This window comes from Lepidochelys kempii, chromosome 3, assembly GCF_965140265.1.
Source record: "Lepidochelys kempii isolate rLepKem1 chromosome 3, rLepKem1.hap2, whole genome shotgun sequence".
NCBI classification, from domain to species: domain Eukaryota; kingdom Metazoa; phylum Chordata; order Testudines; family Cheloniidae; genus Lepidochelys; species Lepidochelys kempii.
In genome coordinates this window covers 166035186-166052745 of record NC_133258.1, presented here as the reverse complement: position 1 = coordinate 166052745, position 17560 = coordinate 166035186, and the positions used below count along the sequence as shown (strand labels likewise).

Here is a 17560-nt window from a genome sequence, read left to right as displayed (position 1 = left end):
TTCAATGCTGATCATTAACAAACTGCTAGCGTATGTGCTCATCCTCCATCCCAAGCTGCTTCCAGGTGCTGAAATTACTAGCTGCCTCCTTGACAGCTGCCAACATGTCCAGCAACTAATTATGCAGTCAAATTAAAAAGCATTCTAGCTTGCTGTGGCGTTCAGGGGGACTTGTTCGTGACTCAGCTCCTCCTCCCATTCCTGAAACAAATTTCCCAGAAGTGTGCTTGAAATTTCAGGGCTACAGAATAGTGGCTACAGTGTCAAGATTTACAAATTGCATGTTCACTTACGGTGTGCACGAGTTTGTTTGGTTAATAAGGAGATAGCAGTCTCATTCGTATGAGGTAAGAAGTGTTTGCACTAATAAAAATAGAGGTCCTCAAACCAGATAAGCAAAAATAACAGCTGGGTTACCCACTAATGAGGAAGGTGTTGCTAAACCTCCTTTCACTGTGGGAAGGATAAGTCTTTTAAGGCTTCCCCCCTTGCATTTTATTACTCTGTGGGAAAACGGAGGCATTCTTTGAAAAATCCAATAATCAAGCTGGGGGATATATATGGGGTGGCGGTGAAGGACATAGAGAAACTTGTTTATATAACAAAGAGTATTTAACTGTTACATTGGGTGATTATGAGTGACTTATTCAAGCTTTTAGCATCTGAAAAAAGTTTTACTGTTTCAATCAATGGCCCAATAATTGGAGTTTGGGAGGAATTGCATAGACAGATCCTCCATCAAATTCCTGGTATGATTCTTTAAGAGAAGAAACTTCCAACCTCTTCTGGTTGGTTCTTAAATCCTGATATGGTCTAAAATATTTGAGTAGTCATGAGAGAGAAAACAGAAGGGTATGAGATACCTAGAAGCAATAACATATCAGTAGAGAGATAATGGTAGCTTGTTGGTCTTATTCCTTCTGTGGAAATGTCCTTGTCGTGTGCTGAGGTTTACTGCAGATAGTTGAGGACAGGGGAGAGAGAGGACATCATCTGATTAGATGATTTTCTAGCAAAAATGAAAGTGATCTGATATTTATCTGATAAATCTTGGGCCCCGGCAGCACTGTGAAGACTGGAAGGTGGAGACATGGAATGTCTCCCCTCCTCCAAATCTCACTTGGGCTACTATTTCCAAAAGCTCAGTGCAATCAAATGATTTTCCTGCGTGGTATGAGGCATCTGTGTATTACTCTCCCACGTCTTTTGTGGTACCTGCAAAGTATGCCTTCTAAAAATTACAGCAGTGGAATGTTCTAACTTGAAACTCAATCAATTGCCATGAATCACTCTGGGGGAAAAAAACCAGGCCCTTCTTTTCTCTAGGCTAGGGCCCTGGCAATAATGTAAAAATCTAACTTTGATGGCTGTGCTGGTCTCTGAGGTGAACAGAAGTGGTTCTGTTTGGTTTCAGTGATGCACATAGGAGCGTCTCTCAAGGAGCTTGCAAGGTTATTCTTTTTTCGTAACATTCCTTGTACATTCTTGGTAGAAGAGGTGATTGTTTAGTTTGATCTTTAATTGTAAATCAGATCCATTTGGAGTGCATCTGTTTTTCCTTCACAAGAATAAATAGCTCACGAATCTCACTTCCTGAAATGGGATGCTCCAACGCGATTGTCTCATCTTGCAAGAGATGGACCAAGCTCATTCTGGAACGTTGACTGACTTATTTTTAAACTGGAGGTTTGGTCTGAACTATAAAGATTTATGTAGTATTTTATTTATGTGTATATATATATATATATATATAATATAAACCTACTTAGGTGGGGTAGCCTCCCCTGGCTCACCAACTGGTTGAGAAAAGTGTAGGTTTGTTCAGTGGTCACATTAATAGAGACCGCAGTCTTCATTCTTAAAAAATGTGCAGGGGGGCTCAAGTCTATATCTGGATGGATATTATCTCTTGAATTACTGGAAACAAGGGGTTCTAGTTTCTGAGCCCATGGCAAGTTTCTTCACTGTTAACGTGTATAAAAAAACAAAGTTAATGGTGACCCGCAAAGGTTTTTTTTAAAAAAAAACAAAACAAACAGATTTGTGTTTTATGATGTATAAAGGGGACGTGTGTGTGTGTGTGTGTGTGTGTTTTGAGGTTTTTTCCTGCTTAGTTTGTACCATAAAAATATCCTGATGTCAATTTTGGTTGTGCTAGAGGAATTATTGGAGTCTCTGAAGATGTATATTATGTATTTTTCCTGCTTTTGTAGTGCTTCTGTCCAGTCAACAGGTTTTCCAAATCCAGGATAACTGGATATATTCCATCATATATGTTGCATCAAAGTTATTTGATAAGTGATATTATTTAAGTGATAAGGAAATATACTATTTCTAGTGTCCTTCAATTGGCATTGCATCTGTGCAGGAGATTCAGGTGCATAATTAGGCAACAGCAATTTCTCACCTAGCTGGTATCTTCTCTTTGAATCTGATTCTTTTCCCCATTCCTGGATGCACTTAGTGATTCTCATGAAGGGCCGTGTTTTTTTTAAGATGTGACCCTTAATCTACCTGCCCTTTTTTCCAGGGATGGGAATCAAAGGTGACCGTAATTGTGGCCAAGAAGTAGGCAGGCGTATCTCTGATGGAAGCATGGGCCAGTCGGTAGACCAGAGTGTTAATCCTGCGTCTGCCAATGATTGGCTGTGTGATTTTGGGCAAGTGTCTGAACAGCTGTGTAGCTGAATTACTCCAATCTGTTAAATGAGGCTAATGGGGTTTACCCACCTTTGTAAAGCACTTCAAGATCTAAAAGTTCCCAGTGTATTTTAAGTATGATAGTGGATCTGAGTGGGAGAGATGAGCAGGTTTTGAAATGGATGTTCATTTGGAAGCTTGTATTTTAATCTTCAGAACAAGTTTTCACTTTTTCTCCCTTTTGCTCTTTAGCAGCCAAACATGGCACTCTAGTCTAGCATGTTTTGTTTTTTTTTTTAAAGGAGGGGGGGGAATGGAGGGAGAGGAGATGGCCTTGTCTTCCCACTTGCCAAGAGAGAAACAGTGTGGGTCTGTTGGACTAAGTATAAGATCGGGAATTAGAAACTTCTGATTTCTAATCCTGAGTCTGCCGCTAATTTACTGTGTCCTTAGGCAAGTTGCTTAACCTTTCTTTTTCACATCAAAATAATACTTCATCTCTGCTGTATTAATTACAATAGTTAACATGTCTGCAGTCCCTTGAAGATATAAAGCATTAAGTATACCGAACAGCAGAGAAGAAGCCCTAAAGGTGTTTTTCTTCTTGTGAGGTAAATGAAGGTACAACCAAACTCCTGCATGTACGAAGGCATGATGTGCTTGCGTCAGAAAGAACTGATTTATAATATATTACTTATGAGACAGGTGGAGGCTTGGAGGTTGTTAGACAGTTGGTGAGAGAAGGAAATGAGAAAGAGAGAGCGAGAGAGAGCGCATTTCTGACCTTATGTTATACTTGTTGTTTGCTGGCACCCTCCTTTTGATTACTGTGCCTTTTTCAAAGCTTGTTGGTTGCATCTCTCTATATGGGGGATAAGCCATTTGTTGACCCTATGATGCTGTATACATCTAACTTTAAACGTCTTGCAGACCTTTTCAGTGATTTCTTTTTTCTTCCTCTTTCTGTTAGTACCTGCTACTTACCTATCTACCTGGGCAATCTGAATCTTCCATCTTAGTCCATGCTGTCCAGTATCCTTGGGGAAATGCAGCATGTCACTCAAATGTCTAATGACGCAAGTTGCAGGGCACTTCTTGCAAGTATTTGAAGCACATTTTGAGGTTACCAAAAGGACTTTTTGATCAAGGTACATGTTTACCTATAGGCCTTTTCTGATCTGTAAACTTTAAATACAAGTTTATTTTATAAAGTCATTTTCAATAGCTCATTGCCAACACCTCAACATAATTCCTTTTTATATCTAAGAGGATCTTCTGACTAAACAAGTAACCAGCTGGGGTTTGAGTAGCCAGCACATCGACATCCAGCAGATTGACAATTGAAAGATATATTCACTGCATGTTAGAACCCAGATATTCTTCATAATATTCCTAGTATCCCATGTGCTACCTCTTGTAATTATTCTGTGAAAATGCTTTTTGCGCCTATATATCTCATTTTTCATCAGTTGACCACAGGGTGACTAAGGAGGGGCATGGTATCCAATATTTATGCTCTTTGTCTATGTCAGACCCTCCAGATTATTTGAATATTGTTGAGAATTTCTTTTTTTGTGAGTGTCTGAGTTAAATAATTCTTAAAAATCTAAATAGCTAGCTGCTGGCTTATTATCCTGTATTTATAGAGTACCGCTAATGGGTCAGAGGTGTCCTGGCCAGCTGATCTAACACCAAGTTTGATTTTAAGAAATGTATTTTATTACTTGGGAATATACAAAGCTGTTGGGAAATGAGGGAGCAGACTGCTTCTGCTTGTTTAGATGGAGGCTTATGCGCAGCGAAGTAGCTGTAGAGTTTTTATATTCTGTTTGCGGTAACAGTAAACAGAGCATCTAAAATAACCACTTGCACATTGCAACAAACACATCATCATTTGCTTAAAAAGAGTTCTAATTACAGTTGACGAAGCATGGACACCATAAAAATGCATTAGTTTGGCTTGACACATTAATTACCTGTTTTTGCAGATGTTTTTATATATTGTTGTGTGAAGAGTTTACAAAATAATTACAGGAGAGTCATATGGAAAATAAACTAAGTGAGTGGTTTCTCGCCTTAATATTTTCATTCATGTGAATCTGTGTGAGGCACAGCTGCTCTGTAGCAAATGCAAAGAGAGAGAGCGAAAAAGAGGAGGAATCTCGAAGGGTTTTTATTCAAAGGTCTCTGTCATCATCATTACCACACTTTTATATCTTGCTTCTGCAGCACAGTTTGTAAACACTTAAAATGACATGGCTGATTTCATCCCAGTGAATGGGGTGGGATGTGGGGAGAGCTTTGATACTGATCAGATGAAATGCAACTCTTTTAAAAAAAACAAAAAACAAAACGAGGAGTCCTTGTGGCACCTTAGAGACTAACAAATTTATTTGGGCATAAGGTTTCGTGGGCTTCATCGGATGCATGCAGTGGAAAATACAGGAGGAAGATATATACTTATACACAGAGAACATGAAACAATGGGTGTTGCCATACCAACTGTAACGAGACCAATCAATTAAGGTGGGCTATTATCAGCAGGAGGAAAAAAAACTTTTGTAGTGATAATCAGGGGGGCCCATTTCAAACAGTTGACAAGAAGGTGTGAGTAACAGTAGGGGAAATAATTAGCATGGGGAAATAGTTTTTACTTTGTGTAATGACCCATCCACTCCCAGTCTTTATTCAAGCCTAATTTAATGGTGTCCAGTTTGCAAATTAATTCCAATTCTGCAGTTTCTCATTGGAATCTGTTTTTGAAGATTTTTTGTTGGAGAATTGTCATTTTTAGGTCTGAAATTGGGTGACCAGGGAGGTTGAAGTGTTCTCTGACTGGTTTTTGAATGTTATAATTCTTGATGTCCGATTTGTGTCCATTTATTCTTTTGCATAGAGATTGTCCGGTTTGGCCAATATACATGGCAGAGGGGCATTATTGGCACATGGTGGCATATATCACATTGGTAGATGTGCAGGTGAATGAGCCTCTTATGGTGTGGCTGATGTGATTAGGTCCTATGATGATGTCCTTTGAATAGATATGTGGACAGAATTAGCAACGGGCTTTGTTGCAAGGATAGGTTCCTGGGTTAGTGTTTCTGTTGTGTGGTGTGTGCTTGCTGGTGAGTATTTGCTTCAGGTTGGGGGGCTGTCTGTAAGCAAGGACTGGCCTGTCTCCCAAGTCCTGTGAGAGTGAGGGATCCTCCTTCAGGATAGGTGGTAGATCCTTGATGATGCCCGGGAGAGGTTTTAGTTGCGGGCTGAAGGTGACAGCTAATGGTGTTCTGTTACTTTCTTTGTTGGGCTTGTCCTGGAGTAATTGACTTTTGGGTATTCTTCTGGCTCTGTCAATCTGTTTCTTCACTTCAGCAGGTGGGTATTGTAGTTGTAAGAATGCTTGATAGAGATCTTGTCGGTGTTTGTCTCTGCCTGAGGGGTTGGAGCAAATGCGGTTGTGTCGTAGAGCTTAGCTGTAGACAATGGATCGTGTAGTGTGGTGTGGATGAAAGCTGGAGGCGTGTAGGTAGGAATAGCTGGAGGCATGTAGGTAGGAATAGCGGTCAGTAGGTTTCTGATATAGGGTGGTGTTTCTGTGGCTATTGCTTATTAGCACTGTAGTGTCCAGAAAGTGGATCTCTTGTGTGGACTGGTCCAGGCTGAGGTTGATGGTGGGATGGAAATTGTTGAAATCATGGTGGAATTCCTCTAGGGCTTCTTTTCCATGGGTCCAGATGATGAAGATATCATCAATGTAGCGCAAGTAGATTAGGGGAGTTAGGGGATTAGAGCTAAGGAAGAGTTGTTCTAAGTCAGTCATAAAAATGTTGGCATACTGTGAGGCCATGCGGGTACCCATAGCAGTGCCGCTGACTTGAAGGTATATATTGTCCCCAAATGTGAAATAGTGAGTGAGGACAAAGTCACAAAGTTCAGCCAACAGGTTTGCCGTGACATTATCGGGGATACTGTTCCTGACGGCTCGTAGTCCATCTTTGTGTGGAATGTTGGTGTAGAGGGCTTCTACATCCATAGTGGCCAGGATAGTGTTTTCTGGAAGATCACCAATGGACTATAGTTTCCTCAGGAAGTCAGTGGTGTCTCGAAGATAGCTAGGAGTGCTGGTAGCGTAGGGCCCGAGGAGAGAGTCTACATAGCCAGACAATCCTGCTGTCAGGGTGCCAATGCCTGAGATGGTGGGGCATCCAGGATTTCCATGTTTATGGATCTTGGGTAGCAGATAGAATACCCCTGGTCGTGGTTCTAGGGGTGTGTCTGTGCAGATTTGTTCCTGTGCTTTTTCAGGGAGTTTCTTGAGCGGATGGTGTAGTTTCTTTTGGTAACCCTCAGTGGATCCGAGGCTAATGGCCTGTAGAGTGAGCTTGTATGATCAGTTGTCAAGGGGTTTAACAATTCCTGTTTGTTACTATTTAAAAAAAAATCTTTCTAAGGTGTAAATCTTAATAAAAGATGCTCATATCAATGATTCAGGGCTCCATATTGAAGAGTGACCACATGATCTCTGTTGGAAATATGAATAAAATGTTCCCAAATAAACACTTTAAAATAAAAAGCTTGTATTAGAAAAAATTACTTTTCCCTCCTAAGTTTTGAAAAAGTTTGGCTAGTTTGATCAATAGTTCATTCCTATAAAACATACAAATACAACCTCTCTGCATTTCTCTGACGTGTGAAGTATGCACCACTGTTGCGAAAGATCTTGAACATAGAAGTTTGTCTGTCTATCATCTTATTGTAATATCTTATTTAAGTGAGGAGCTACAAGAAATGAAAACCTGGGATAAATGCTAGAGTCTGCGTTTAGTTTTCTGGATTGTTCGTCATCACAATCTAAGTGTTTTGTCACAGTTTTTTAAACATTTTATTATTCAAATCTTCTTGGAATTTGGTAGCCTATTTTTCCTTTACATGGTCCACATGTGCTATATATTAGATGTGCCAGAAAATCTTGGTATGTTAAGAAGTGATTGGACTGATAGGCAGCTGGTATTTTTTCATAACCTTTCTTGGCTTTTTAAAAATTAGAGATCAAACTAATGTAAATTTAAAAAATAAAATAAAATAAACCCAGCTCCACAAACGTATTTGATTCTCTTATTCTGGCTCAAAGACAGACCTTGTGTTTAAGCATTTAAAGCCTGAATTGGTAAGTATTGAGATCAGATTTCCTGTCAGCCACGAGAGAGATGTGACAACCTTTCGAATAGAACCCTTTTTGCAAATACAGTCCTTACTGGTATGGTTAAGTTTTTAATGAGTGAATAACTCATAAATTTAATATTTTGAAAAATAAATATTACTACACTCTTTCCTATCCTGAGTGACAAAGTAAAATTAATGTTGAATGAAAATAGGAGAGAACAACGAAAACTCAAAGGGACATGCTGTCTTGTGTGTTAGTTGCTCTAAAATAACTGAGGCATTGGGGAGAAAAATAGGTAAACAGTGGTAAACATTCAGACTAAAAACACATAATCAATAATTACAGCAGTAGCTTGACTTTCATACTAGTCTGGTGAACTGAAATTGCTGGCTGAAGAGAAGCCAAATATTAATAATATAAACAAATTAGCTGTTCCTGAGAAAACCAGCTCTTGATGGATGTCAAAGGGGCTGATGACTGTCTCTAAGGAAGTTGCAGACATCTGTACAAGATTAAGTTTCCTTCTGCAGACAGAAGCAACAGGACTGGAAGCAAGTTTTGAGAATTTAAAAAGTATATTGTTTGCATTTTTACACACATGGGCGGCGCATGAGCCCCCCCTTTGGGGCGGCTAGTCATGAGGCCCCATCCCTTCTGCCCGAGCCCCAAGCACCCCCTCCTGCAGCCAGAGGTGCCCCCGCTGAACTGCCCCAGATCCCCCACCAGCCTCAGAATTGGCCCCAATGCCGGGCCTCTGACCTCCGTCTGGAGCTGAGCTCCTGCTGCCTTGGGGGAGAGGGTGGAGTATGGGTGGGGCTGCTAGAGCTTGGCTTAGGGGAGGTTTAGCCTCCCCTGGCCTGTTATACCCGCCTATGTTTACAGACAATATATACCAGTGCTCTTATCAATAGCTTACGTTTGTTTAAACAAGAAACATTCAGTTTATTCTTTCCTAAATGGAAGACAACACTGACAGGTTGGAAAAAATTTCCAGAACCTTATTAACCAGTGGTTGAGATGAAAGATGATGAAGCTGCTTGTAAGATTCAGGCACCATGCCTATTTAGAAGCCCCGCTCTGACTCACAGCTGCAGGGAGGGGGCTTGAATTCTCATCAGGCTGCTACTGTTGTATCTTGCCTGCGGGCAGAGTGGTTTCATCTTGTCATCCTGGCTGGTGACCATCTGAAACTTATTAGCCTCTTAGCCAAAAAGGAAGGGGTCAGCCAGCAGCTGAAATCTGTGTGAGTTCTCGGTTTCACCCGGCTATTAGTGGCATTTCTGACCCCATTTTCATGGAAGTATAGGTTGGAAGGATGGAAATAAGCAAGTTTTGCCTCTTCTGTTTTTTTTAAAGTAGTAATTTATAACCTTTACCGTATATGCACTAATCTGATTTCCATGGATACAGAGTCCATTTCACTGCTGCCTCCGGTTCTTAATTTTGTTTCTATGGAAACTGACACCAAATTGGCAAAAATAATGTAAGAGTTTTCATTTACTTGAGTATGTAATGAGGCTTAAACTGTATCTTTGCCAGAATACCCAAATCCAAGAACATGGAATCGAATATTATTGTAGGCTTGGCTATCAGAATCCATGAATAAGGCTGGATCCAAAGACTGCAAAATCAAGTCAATCTTTCTCCAAGTGTTTGGAAACACTTAAAAAAAAACAAAAACAAAGAACCTCACCATTTTCTGTTACTCTATCTAGGTGAGTCAAGTCCAACTCGTCGAGAAGCAGTGAAGAAGAAGACCGCAGAATATCTAATGCGTGCTGAAAAAATTTCCAGCCTATACCAGAAATCCTTCTCTGAAGATGGATCAGTTTCTGGGGTAGGCTTCAGTTTCATTTCTCTGAAATTGGATCTGTAAGATTGTCTGTCTGAATTTCTTGGCTTTTAGTTATCTCAAAACTGATTTTAAAATTAGATAACCTTCTGTATGTACCCTAAACACAGTAGTTCTTTCTGGTAACTTTATATAGGGTTTAAAAAAAAATTCTTTGGTGCTTCTTGATTTAGTTTACTTTTTGTAGTATTATGCAAGATACCTGGTTCTAAAAAGTGCTGTCAGTGGGTTTTAAGTATTTTTACTTCATACTCCGCAGTTTATAAAGTAAACTGAGTTGGAGAATTCAGCAGCTTCTGCCAGCATTAAATTGCTTTTTGAGGTAACTTCCACCTTTTTAAGCTGATATCCTTAGCTGAGCTTACTTGTGCAAAAAAAAATCCTGTTTCAAGACATTCTTAATAGATCTCTACTTTGCCCTTCCCAATCCAGTTCCCCTGGGACCCATCTGTTCTTAGTTTGTTTTTTTTGCTGCAGTCACACTAAACTGTGTGTGATTGTCAATGACTGCTCCCAGGTAGCAAACATAAAAGTGTCAAACTTTCTGTCTGTCTACATTTGTATCAAGTAAGGACAAAAAGGGCAGAAAATTCTTTTGTCTTATTTTTCACAGCCCTAAGAGCAGTTTAAGGAGATTATTTCAGTTAAAAAGCAAAGCCTTAGAAAATTCAGATAAAATTAAGCTCCCTAATCCAAAGTAAATCTTAACCTCCACCCACCCCCACTCCTCTCCTCTCCAGTCTTGTTTTGAAGGGGAACTAAGAGACCACAGATACGTTTATGGGGACATTCTAAATGAGAAACATTTTGTGAGAGTTAATGTCTTACTACTTGTATCAGTTGTACTTGAGAGAATTGTAACACTGTGGTCTGTTATCTGCATCTGCATAGCAATGAACCACCCTCTTTCAAGAGGTGTCAAAACTAAACTGAGATGTTATGTGAACTACCTGCTGGTTGCCTTTCCTTGGCCAAATGCTCTTGGAAGTGGGGCAAATCTTGACTGAATGCAAACCCAGTATTTTTGGAATCTGAGCAGGGAAACAAGTTGAGGGACCCATTACAGTTTGTATAGTAAAAATTCACTATGGCTGGGTAACAGGAAGAAAGAGGTATTACTGTACAAGGACCCCCAAGGGCAATGGAACTGCCCTCTATCATTTTAGTACTGAATTGGACAAATGCCTCCTTTGCAGATCTTAAAGGGATACATCCAGAGAAAAAGGGGAGGAAAGAGAGAAACCTGCATCTCTCCTTGATACCATTCAAAACTGACTAGCTAGAAGAAGCTTGACTTTAGCTGAGTAAAATTTTGCTCTTGACTTAATCTCCTTCATAGCACAAACTTTGTCCATCTAGTGGCACTATTGTGCTAGTATCTAAGCATTTATTTTATTTTACTTATTCATTCTTGATTTTTGTCTCTTTTCTACTCTTGCGCCAAATAAAGTTTTTTGCTTTTATTTGAGATCATTGGAATTAATTTACATAGATTGTTACATTGGGAACAACCACTGTCCAATGGCCCACAGAGATGGAAACTGAGTTTTGATCAGAAGTGGGAGTGTGGTGACAACTGAGACGCATAAAAGAGCATGTTAAGTGCTGTGAAGAAGGAGGCGGGCATCACTGTGGGCAAAAAGAGAAACAAGGGAATAAAACTGACACCTTGATTTGTCACTCTCAAGAATTAGGTAACATGGCTGATCTTCTTGTCTACAGCAATCGTAAGAAAACATATGGTGAGAATAGTGACACGTGCCCTCAACTGTTGACATACATAGTGTTTGATATGAAGTTTGTCTAGATGAGAATAAAGAGGGTGGCTTTTTTTGGACAGTGGTTACTTGCCAGGCTCAGAGGCTCACTCTTTTTCAGGAATGTTTGTCTTGTTATTCTGGATCACAGTTTACCTCCGATTTCCCTTCACTCCTTCTTGCTGTTAGCTCTTTATTTCCATCTGGCAGGGTGGGTTCATCTGGAGTTAGTTTTCCTCAACGGTAGCTGCTGAAGGTGATAGGTTTGGAACTTTCCTTTCCTCCTTGTTCAGGAAACTGGACTTCTCCACAGGGAAAAAGATAAACTTTACAAAAGAGCTTTGCTTCAGTTCAATTATTTTAATCGATAAAGCCACTGGAAGCTGTCTTATTTGTAGGTAGCGGGTTAGGGTCTGTGGCTCTGTGTGGAAGCTGCATACTTGATTTTTTTGGGGGAAGGATCTGATTATTCTTTGTTAGGGCAGGTAAGTGGCTAGACCCTTTTGAAAATATGACTTGTTCAAGTGCCATAGGTGTGCATGGTGATCGGTGGAGCAAGTAAACCAATACAGGTCCCTGACCCGAATTGCGTACACTTGAACCGAATCTCCCCTCCTGCCACAACTGCTGGATAGACAAATGGAAGAGAGCCATCACCTGGCAATCTAACATAGACAAGCAGGTTAGTGCAGAAAGGAGTGTGTTCTCTGTGGCTTGGATTCCTTTCTCAGTGACACAATAGAAGCCATTCTGTGGCTTCTAAAGGGATGGAGCAAGGGATGTTTCTGGCAGGTCTCAGCTGGGTTTCTCCCACCCCAAACCCCTGGGGCACAGCACAACACTGCAGGTAGCCTGTCTTCTTTAGTTGAGCTCGTGCTACAAATTGCAGAATGTATTCCCTTTTCACCACAAGTGCTGTCGGGAGTAAAGTCCAAACTTTAGTTTTCAGGTGAAATTCTGTTACTTCAGGTATGGAAGGAAGTTGGAGAGAATAGCAGGGCTTGTATTCTGCAAGTGTGTGTATATAGCAGTGAACACACATGCCTGACACATAAAATGGGTAAGTTACATACTGATAGGTCACAAAACACAGTGGGGACAAAAATACACGTGTTAACTACTTGAATAGTTAACATGCGCACTCATCTGTTTCAGTGTGACTTATTTCTGGATGGGTAATGCATAGCTACCTTTGGCTAAGGCTGTTTTGGGGATCATTGTGTTGTGTACCTTATTACATCAGGGTTTATGACTGACATGAGTAGAGAGCACTTGCCATCAAACAAAAAGAGCACTGTTAAGAATTCTGTATTTTGTGTTCTTGTAATTTATAAAGCTTCTAATTTCCTTTTTCCTGTCCCTTAAGACCTGAACTATTGTGAATCCAGAATAACTATAAGACTATGATTGATTATTGTTGCCAGGTGGGAGCTCAGCTGTTTGTTACGAAGTTTCATTACCTCTGCAAACCATTGGAAACTATATAAACTCATTTCTTTTTCTATTTTAAAATTTTGAATTCAATGTTATCTTGATTTATTTACTTGCAACTTTTCTTACATTTAAGGACAAATAGAAAAGTTCTCCTTTCATCTCCACTCTCTCTGATTTATGATAAATTTCGTTTCCTTCGGCCTGGCATTTGCTACAGCAGGCAGTCTTCCTTCAAGTACCGCCCTGATTGATGTGTAATCTTTGATATCTTCCATTAGCCTCCAGGATCACTAAGTTCAAGGCCCTCTTGGAACCTAAGGAGCCCTGCCGAGGAACTGAAGGCCTTCAGAGTCCTTGGGGTGATTGACAAGGTAATTCTTCAGTGTCTCTTCAAGAGTTCAGTCATAAATCGACTGCATGCTGACATTTTGTCTTTGAAGCTGTGGATCTTAAGGATATGAAACAAAAGGGGAAAATGACTCAAATGCATCTGCACTTTAAAATAACAAAAGTAGAAGAAAAAAGGCTTTTATCTAAGCAATTCATGTAAGGTCATGCAAAATATATTTGAGCTAAAGGATAAGGTACATGTTTGGTGGCATTCATTAGGATGGGGCCTGCTTTTTGAAAATAATGTCATGGTTACAATACCGGGATAAGGACATGTTGATACATTTTCAGTTTATTAAACTGATGGCTATTTGAAATACAGAAGGGTAAAAATTCATGCACTTTACCACAGTCAGTGCAATATGGAGACTTGAGGAAGGGGGAACCCCTGTGAAAAAGAGATTTGCTTTCTCTCTTCTTAGAACCTGGAATTCAAATCCCCAGCCAAGGCAGAGATCTAGAAGAAGTCAAACTAATTTTTGACTCATTCAGATAAAATCTCCCAAAATCTCAGGGTAATATCCGACTATCGTGTAAATTGTAATGGACCATACAGATCTTTTGCAAGCCCAATTAAGTGACTGAAAGAATAACAGCTCATAAAGTAGCTGCACTGTTTTGATATCGCTGATTAGTTATCCCCTTACCAAGTACATTTAAGATGATGTATTATTCAGTAATGAGACGACGACTAATTCAACTTGTAATGACTCATTTCCTTGTTGCCACTCCATTCCCCTGATGCCTTTTGATTGTTCCTTGAGTGATCGCTGGCTTGTGTGCTTCGTGTTTCAGGTCACATGACACATTTGTAACTTGTATTATTAAAAATTGCTGCTATACTCTTCGTTCTGAATTTGTTCCTCTTTTGTTAGACTGAACATAGCAATTTGGATTTTTTTTTGCCTATGCTGTTTTAATTGCATGCATAACTATTATGTTGTCTCCTCTGGGCTATATACACACAGATTTTAACCTTGTTTTCACAACATGCAAGGACCTTTTAGCTATAATATCACATACATTGTATCTCCTTTCATTTGATGGCAAGTGTCTAATCTATTCAGTGTTTCTCTCCCTGTATATTTATTAAGGAGCAATTGAAAGACCAATTTGATAAGCTGATTATAGCTGTTAGCTGTGTGCATTGTATAAATCTTTAAGACTATGGGGGATTCCAGGAACTACCTAACCTCATAATCCCCCATAAGGAGAGATGGAGCAGGCAGCCTAGAGCCTTAGGAATTGTCCATACCTGGGCATACAAGGCTATGATATTATTGTAAAGAGGTGGAGTAAGACCTCTTCAAATGTCTTTCAGTTTTAAAGACCACAAAATACTGGAAATGCTTAGTAACTTGGAGGTGATGCTCAACACCTTGTAGGGCCAAGCTCCTTTATTCCATGGGCTAACTGAATCTCCCAGCAAGAACAGTGAGGAGTTCTTGTGGCACCTTAGAGACTAACAAATTTATTTGGGCATAAGCTGTCGTGGGCTAAAACCCACTTCATCAGATGCATCTGATCAATAAATAAATACATTTATTAGTCTCTAAGGTGCCACAAGGACTCCATGTTGTTTTTGCTGATACAGACTAACACGGCTACCTCTCTGAAACCTGAATCTCCCAGGTGTCACTAGATTCCTATTTAGCAAGCTTCTAGGTACAAGCCTGATATATCCAGATCCTGGAATCCGAACTTATTCTGCAAAGAGACAAGGTTACTGTGGTAACAAAAAACAAGCGATTTAATATTGGAGACATCAGCATGACATGCATTCTAACAGTGTTTTGTTGTATAGCCAGCCAGCTAGTATGCCATAGTTGGCAGAGTTAAGTTTGAATTATTGTTCAGAGATGGAGCAAGAGGTTTTCAGATATCTGTCTGCTTGTATACCTGCTCCCAGGCTCTCAACTCTTCTTCTAAGTTTTAATCTTACTCTGAGATATAGTTTTGTTTTTATCATTTGATTATAGTGTCATAAGTGTACCTAGTGTTTTAAGGCAAGTATAAAGTCAATCTCTGCCCCAAAGGAGCTTAATCATACAGTATGTTGTATGAATATAAAATATGTGTGTGTATAAAACATAATAGTGTTTATTACATATGTAGTACAGGGACAGTGTTTTTACCTTCACTGTAAATCATTGTGTACACTTATGTCCCATTTCTTCATGCACCCCCAATACGCTCACTCTAAGGCTCCAATTTTGGGAGAGCTTAAACATGTGCGTAAACTACTTATGTAACTAGTGACATTGAAAGCAAGCATATTCCAGGGAGTACAAGTGTGTATGTACTACAGACATCAGGTCACAAGTAAATTTATAAATATTAGATTGTCCAAAGGATCCCGTAATACTCTGAAGTTTCACTCATCACAGAAAAGCAGACACTACTGGGCTAGAGTACATAAATAGGTATTCAGCCAGTGCACGGCACAACATTTAGTTTTGGTCAAGGATATGGAGGCAAACCTCTGCTCCTTCTATGGGATCTTTAATATCTCTGCAGAGCAGACAGTCTCATCTCTCACTGCTAAGGCATGGCACAGGGTATAAGGCCTTGCCTATATTACAGGGGAAATTCGATCTAAGCTATGCAATTTGAGTTACGTGAATCGACGTAGTTTAGACCTACTTACCGCAGGGTCCACGCTATGTGATGTCGATGGGAGACGCTCTCCCATCGACTCCCCCTACTCTTCTCAATCCGGTGGAGTACAGGGATAGACAGGAGAGCGATCTGCAGTCGATTTAGCGGGTCTTCACTAGACCCACTAAATCGACCACCGATTTATCAATCTCCCGGTAAGTGTGGACAAGTCCGAAGAGTGCCCATTGCTGCTTCCCTTGTAAAACCACTGCTAGAGCAAGATGTGGGAGAACATCCATATGCAGGAAACACCCTTTATGTGTTGTGTGTACCTCTCCAAACCATTGCTACGCTCCTGATCCATTTCAGCAGCTGGTGTCGTCTATATCTGTAACTTGTCAGCCTGTTCCTGGCTGCAAAACAAGATATCCCATGTTAACCGGTCTCCCTCATATGAACTCTTTAAATAGTTTTTGCTCTTCCCTGAACAGGCTTGTGATGTGCTGTTAGCATCTACAGGATGCAGTGTCCTCTTAAAAATGAAACAAATGGCATCTCAAAAGCAGGGTTTTCTGAGAAATAGGTACTTTAACACACACTATATTGTGTGTTGTTGTGCTTGAGTACAAATCAGCAGGCTCGTGACACTTTGGTCTTGTCTCAGTTGCAGCCACGTGGGAGCATCCATTTGCAACATTTAGCCCAAACCATATTTTAATGTGTTTTGTCTGTGAAGAAGGGGCAAAATCATGTGACAGCCTGATCTTTCAGAACTGTAGCACAGTTGCCTTAAAGTAGTTTATAATGGTTTGGGACACAACATGGGGTAACTAGGTCTGCATCACACAGAGCTTTTTCTGATAAATTCCGAATCTTTGTTCTAGTCATGATACAACTTCCTTGGTATTAATAACAATGAGTGTGCTAATGGAGATGGACTAATGGAATTTTTACCACTGTGGTGTCTAACTTTGCTCAAACAAATCTAGATGATAGTACAGTAAAAATGCTGGTGACCAGTCTATATCCTAGTGCTCCCACTGTTGCTAGATGTCGTGGAGTTGCAACAGTGGTATACCAATGATGACGCAGAAAAAACAGCTTCTCTGGAATTTTGCTCAAACACTGCGAGAGTCCCTGGTTGGATATGCTGCCAAGATTGTAAAAAGGAAATGGGGTGACTTTTTGTGTGTGTGTGCGCCAATTGAGATGCCCAGAAAGGGCCTGATTTTCAGAAAATGGGGTGCTCATCATTTTCTGAAATGCTGGCTCCTTCAAGCTGGGCACCCAAAACCAATAGTCAATTCTGGAAAATTCTGGCCATGGCTTTATCTTATCTTTTTTCATTTGGGCTGTTTGCTTCAAAAGTAAGCGGTGTGCTGCTTTATTTGCCACAGGCTTTTATATTTTTAAAAGGGGAAGGGCCCCCCTGTGAATAGATTTTTGTTGTTGTTGTTGGGTTTTTTTTGGGAAAATGGTGTTTTAATCTAATCAAAAAATGAGGCTCTTGTCTTTTGAATGTTCAGGGCTCGAATCTATTGTGAATATGTGAGTGTAACTCCTGTGAGCATGAATGTACCATGCCAAAGAGTGGGCTTGTGTGTGTCTTGCTATAGATACCCCCTGACCAAATGTAATCAGTTACATGAGCACAATAAAGCATCTTAAACTTGCAGATTTCTTTTTGAAGTAGAAAACTTTTTTCTTTCAAAACTTATTTAGTAA

The 17560-nt window shown here is 40.1% G+C and overlaps 1 protein-coding gene across 3 annotated transcripts in view; it reads left to right on the top strand.

The window, feature by feature from the left end:
* RPS6KC1 (ribosomal protein S6 kinase C1) overlaps nt 1–17560 on the top strand; it is a 107888-nt gene that overhangs the window by 43719 nt on the left and 46609 nt on the right. The window contains exons 1-3 of one of the 3 annotated variants that reach the window (XM_073338925.1): nt 3677–3788; nt 9520–9641; nt 13126–13218. The exons of 1 other annotated variant lie outside the window; for it this stretch is intronic. In XM_073338925.1, coding sequence (XP_073195026.1) covers nt 9576–9641; nt 13126–13218 — 159 coding nt within the window. In that variant the 5' untranslated portion in view covers nt 3677–3788; nt 9520–9575. Of the gene's footprint in view, nt 1–3676; nt 3789–9519; nt 9642–13125; nt 13219–17560 lie in introns of those variants that run through there. One more of the 3 variants, XM_073338924.1, reaches the window with a different exon arrangement.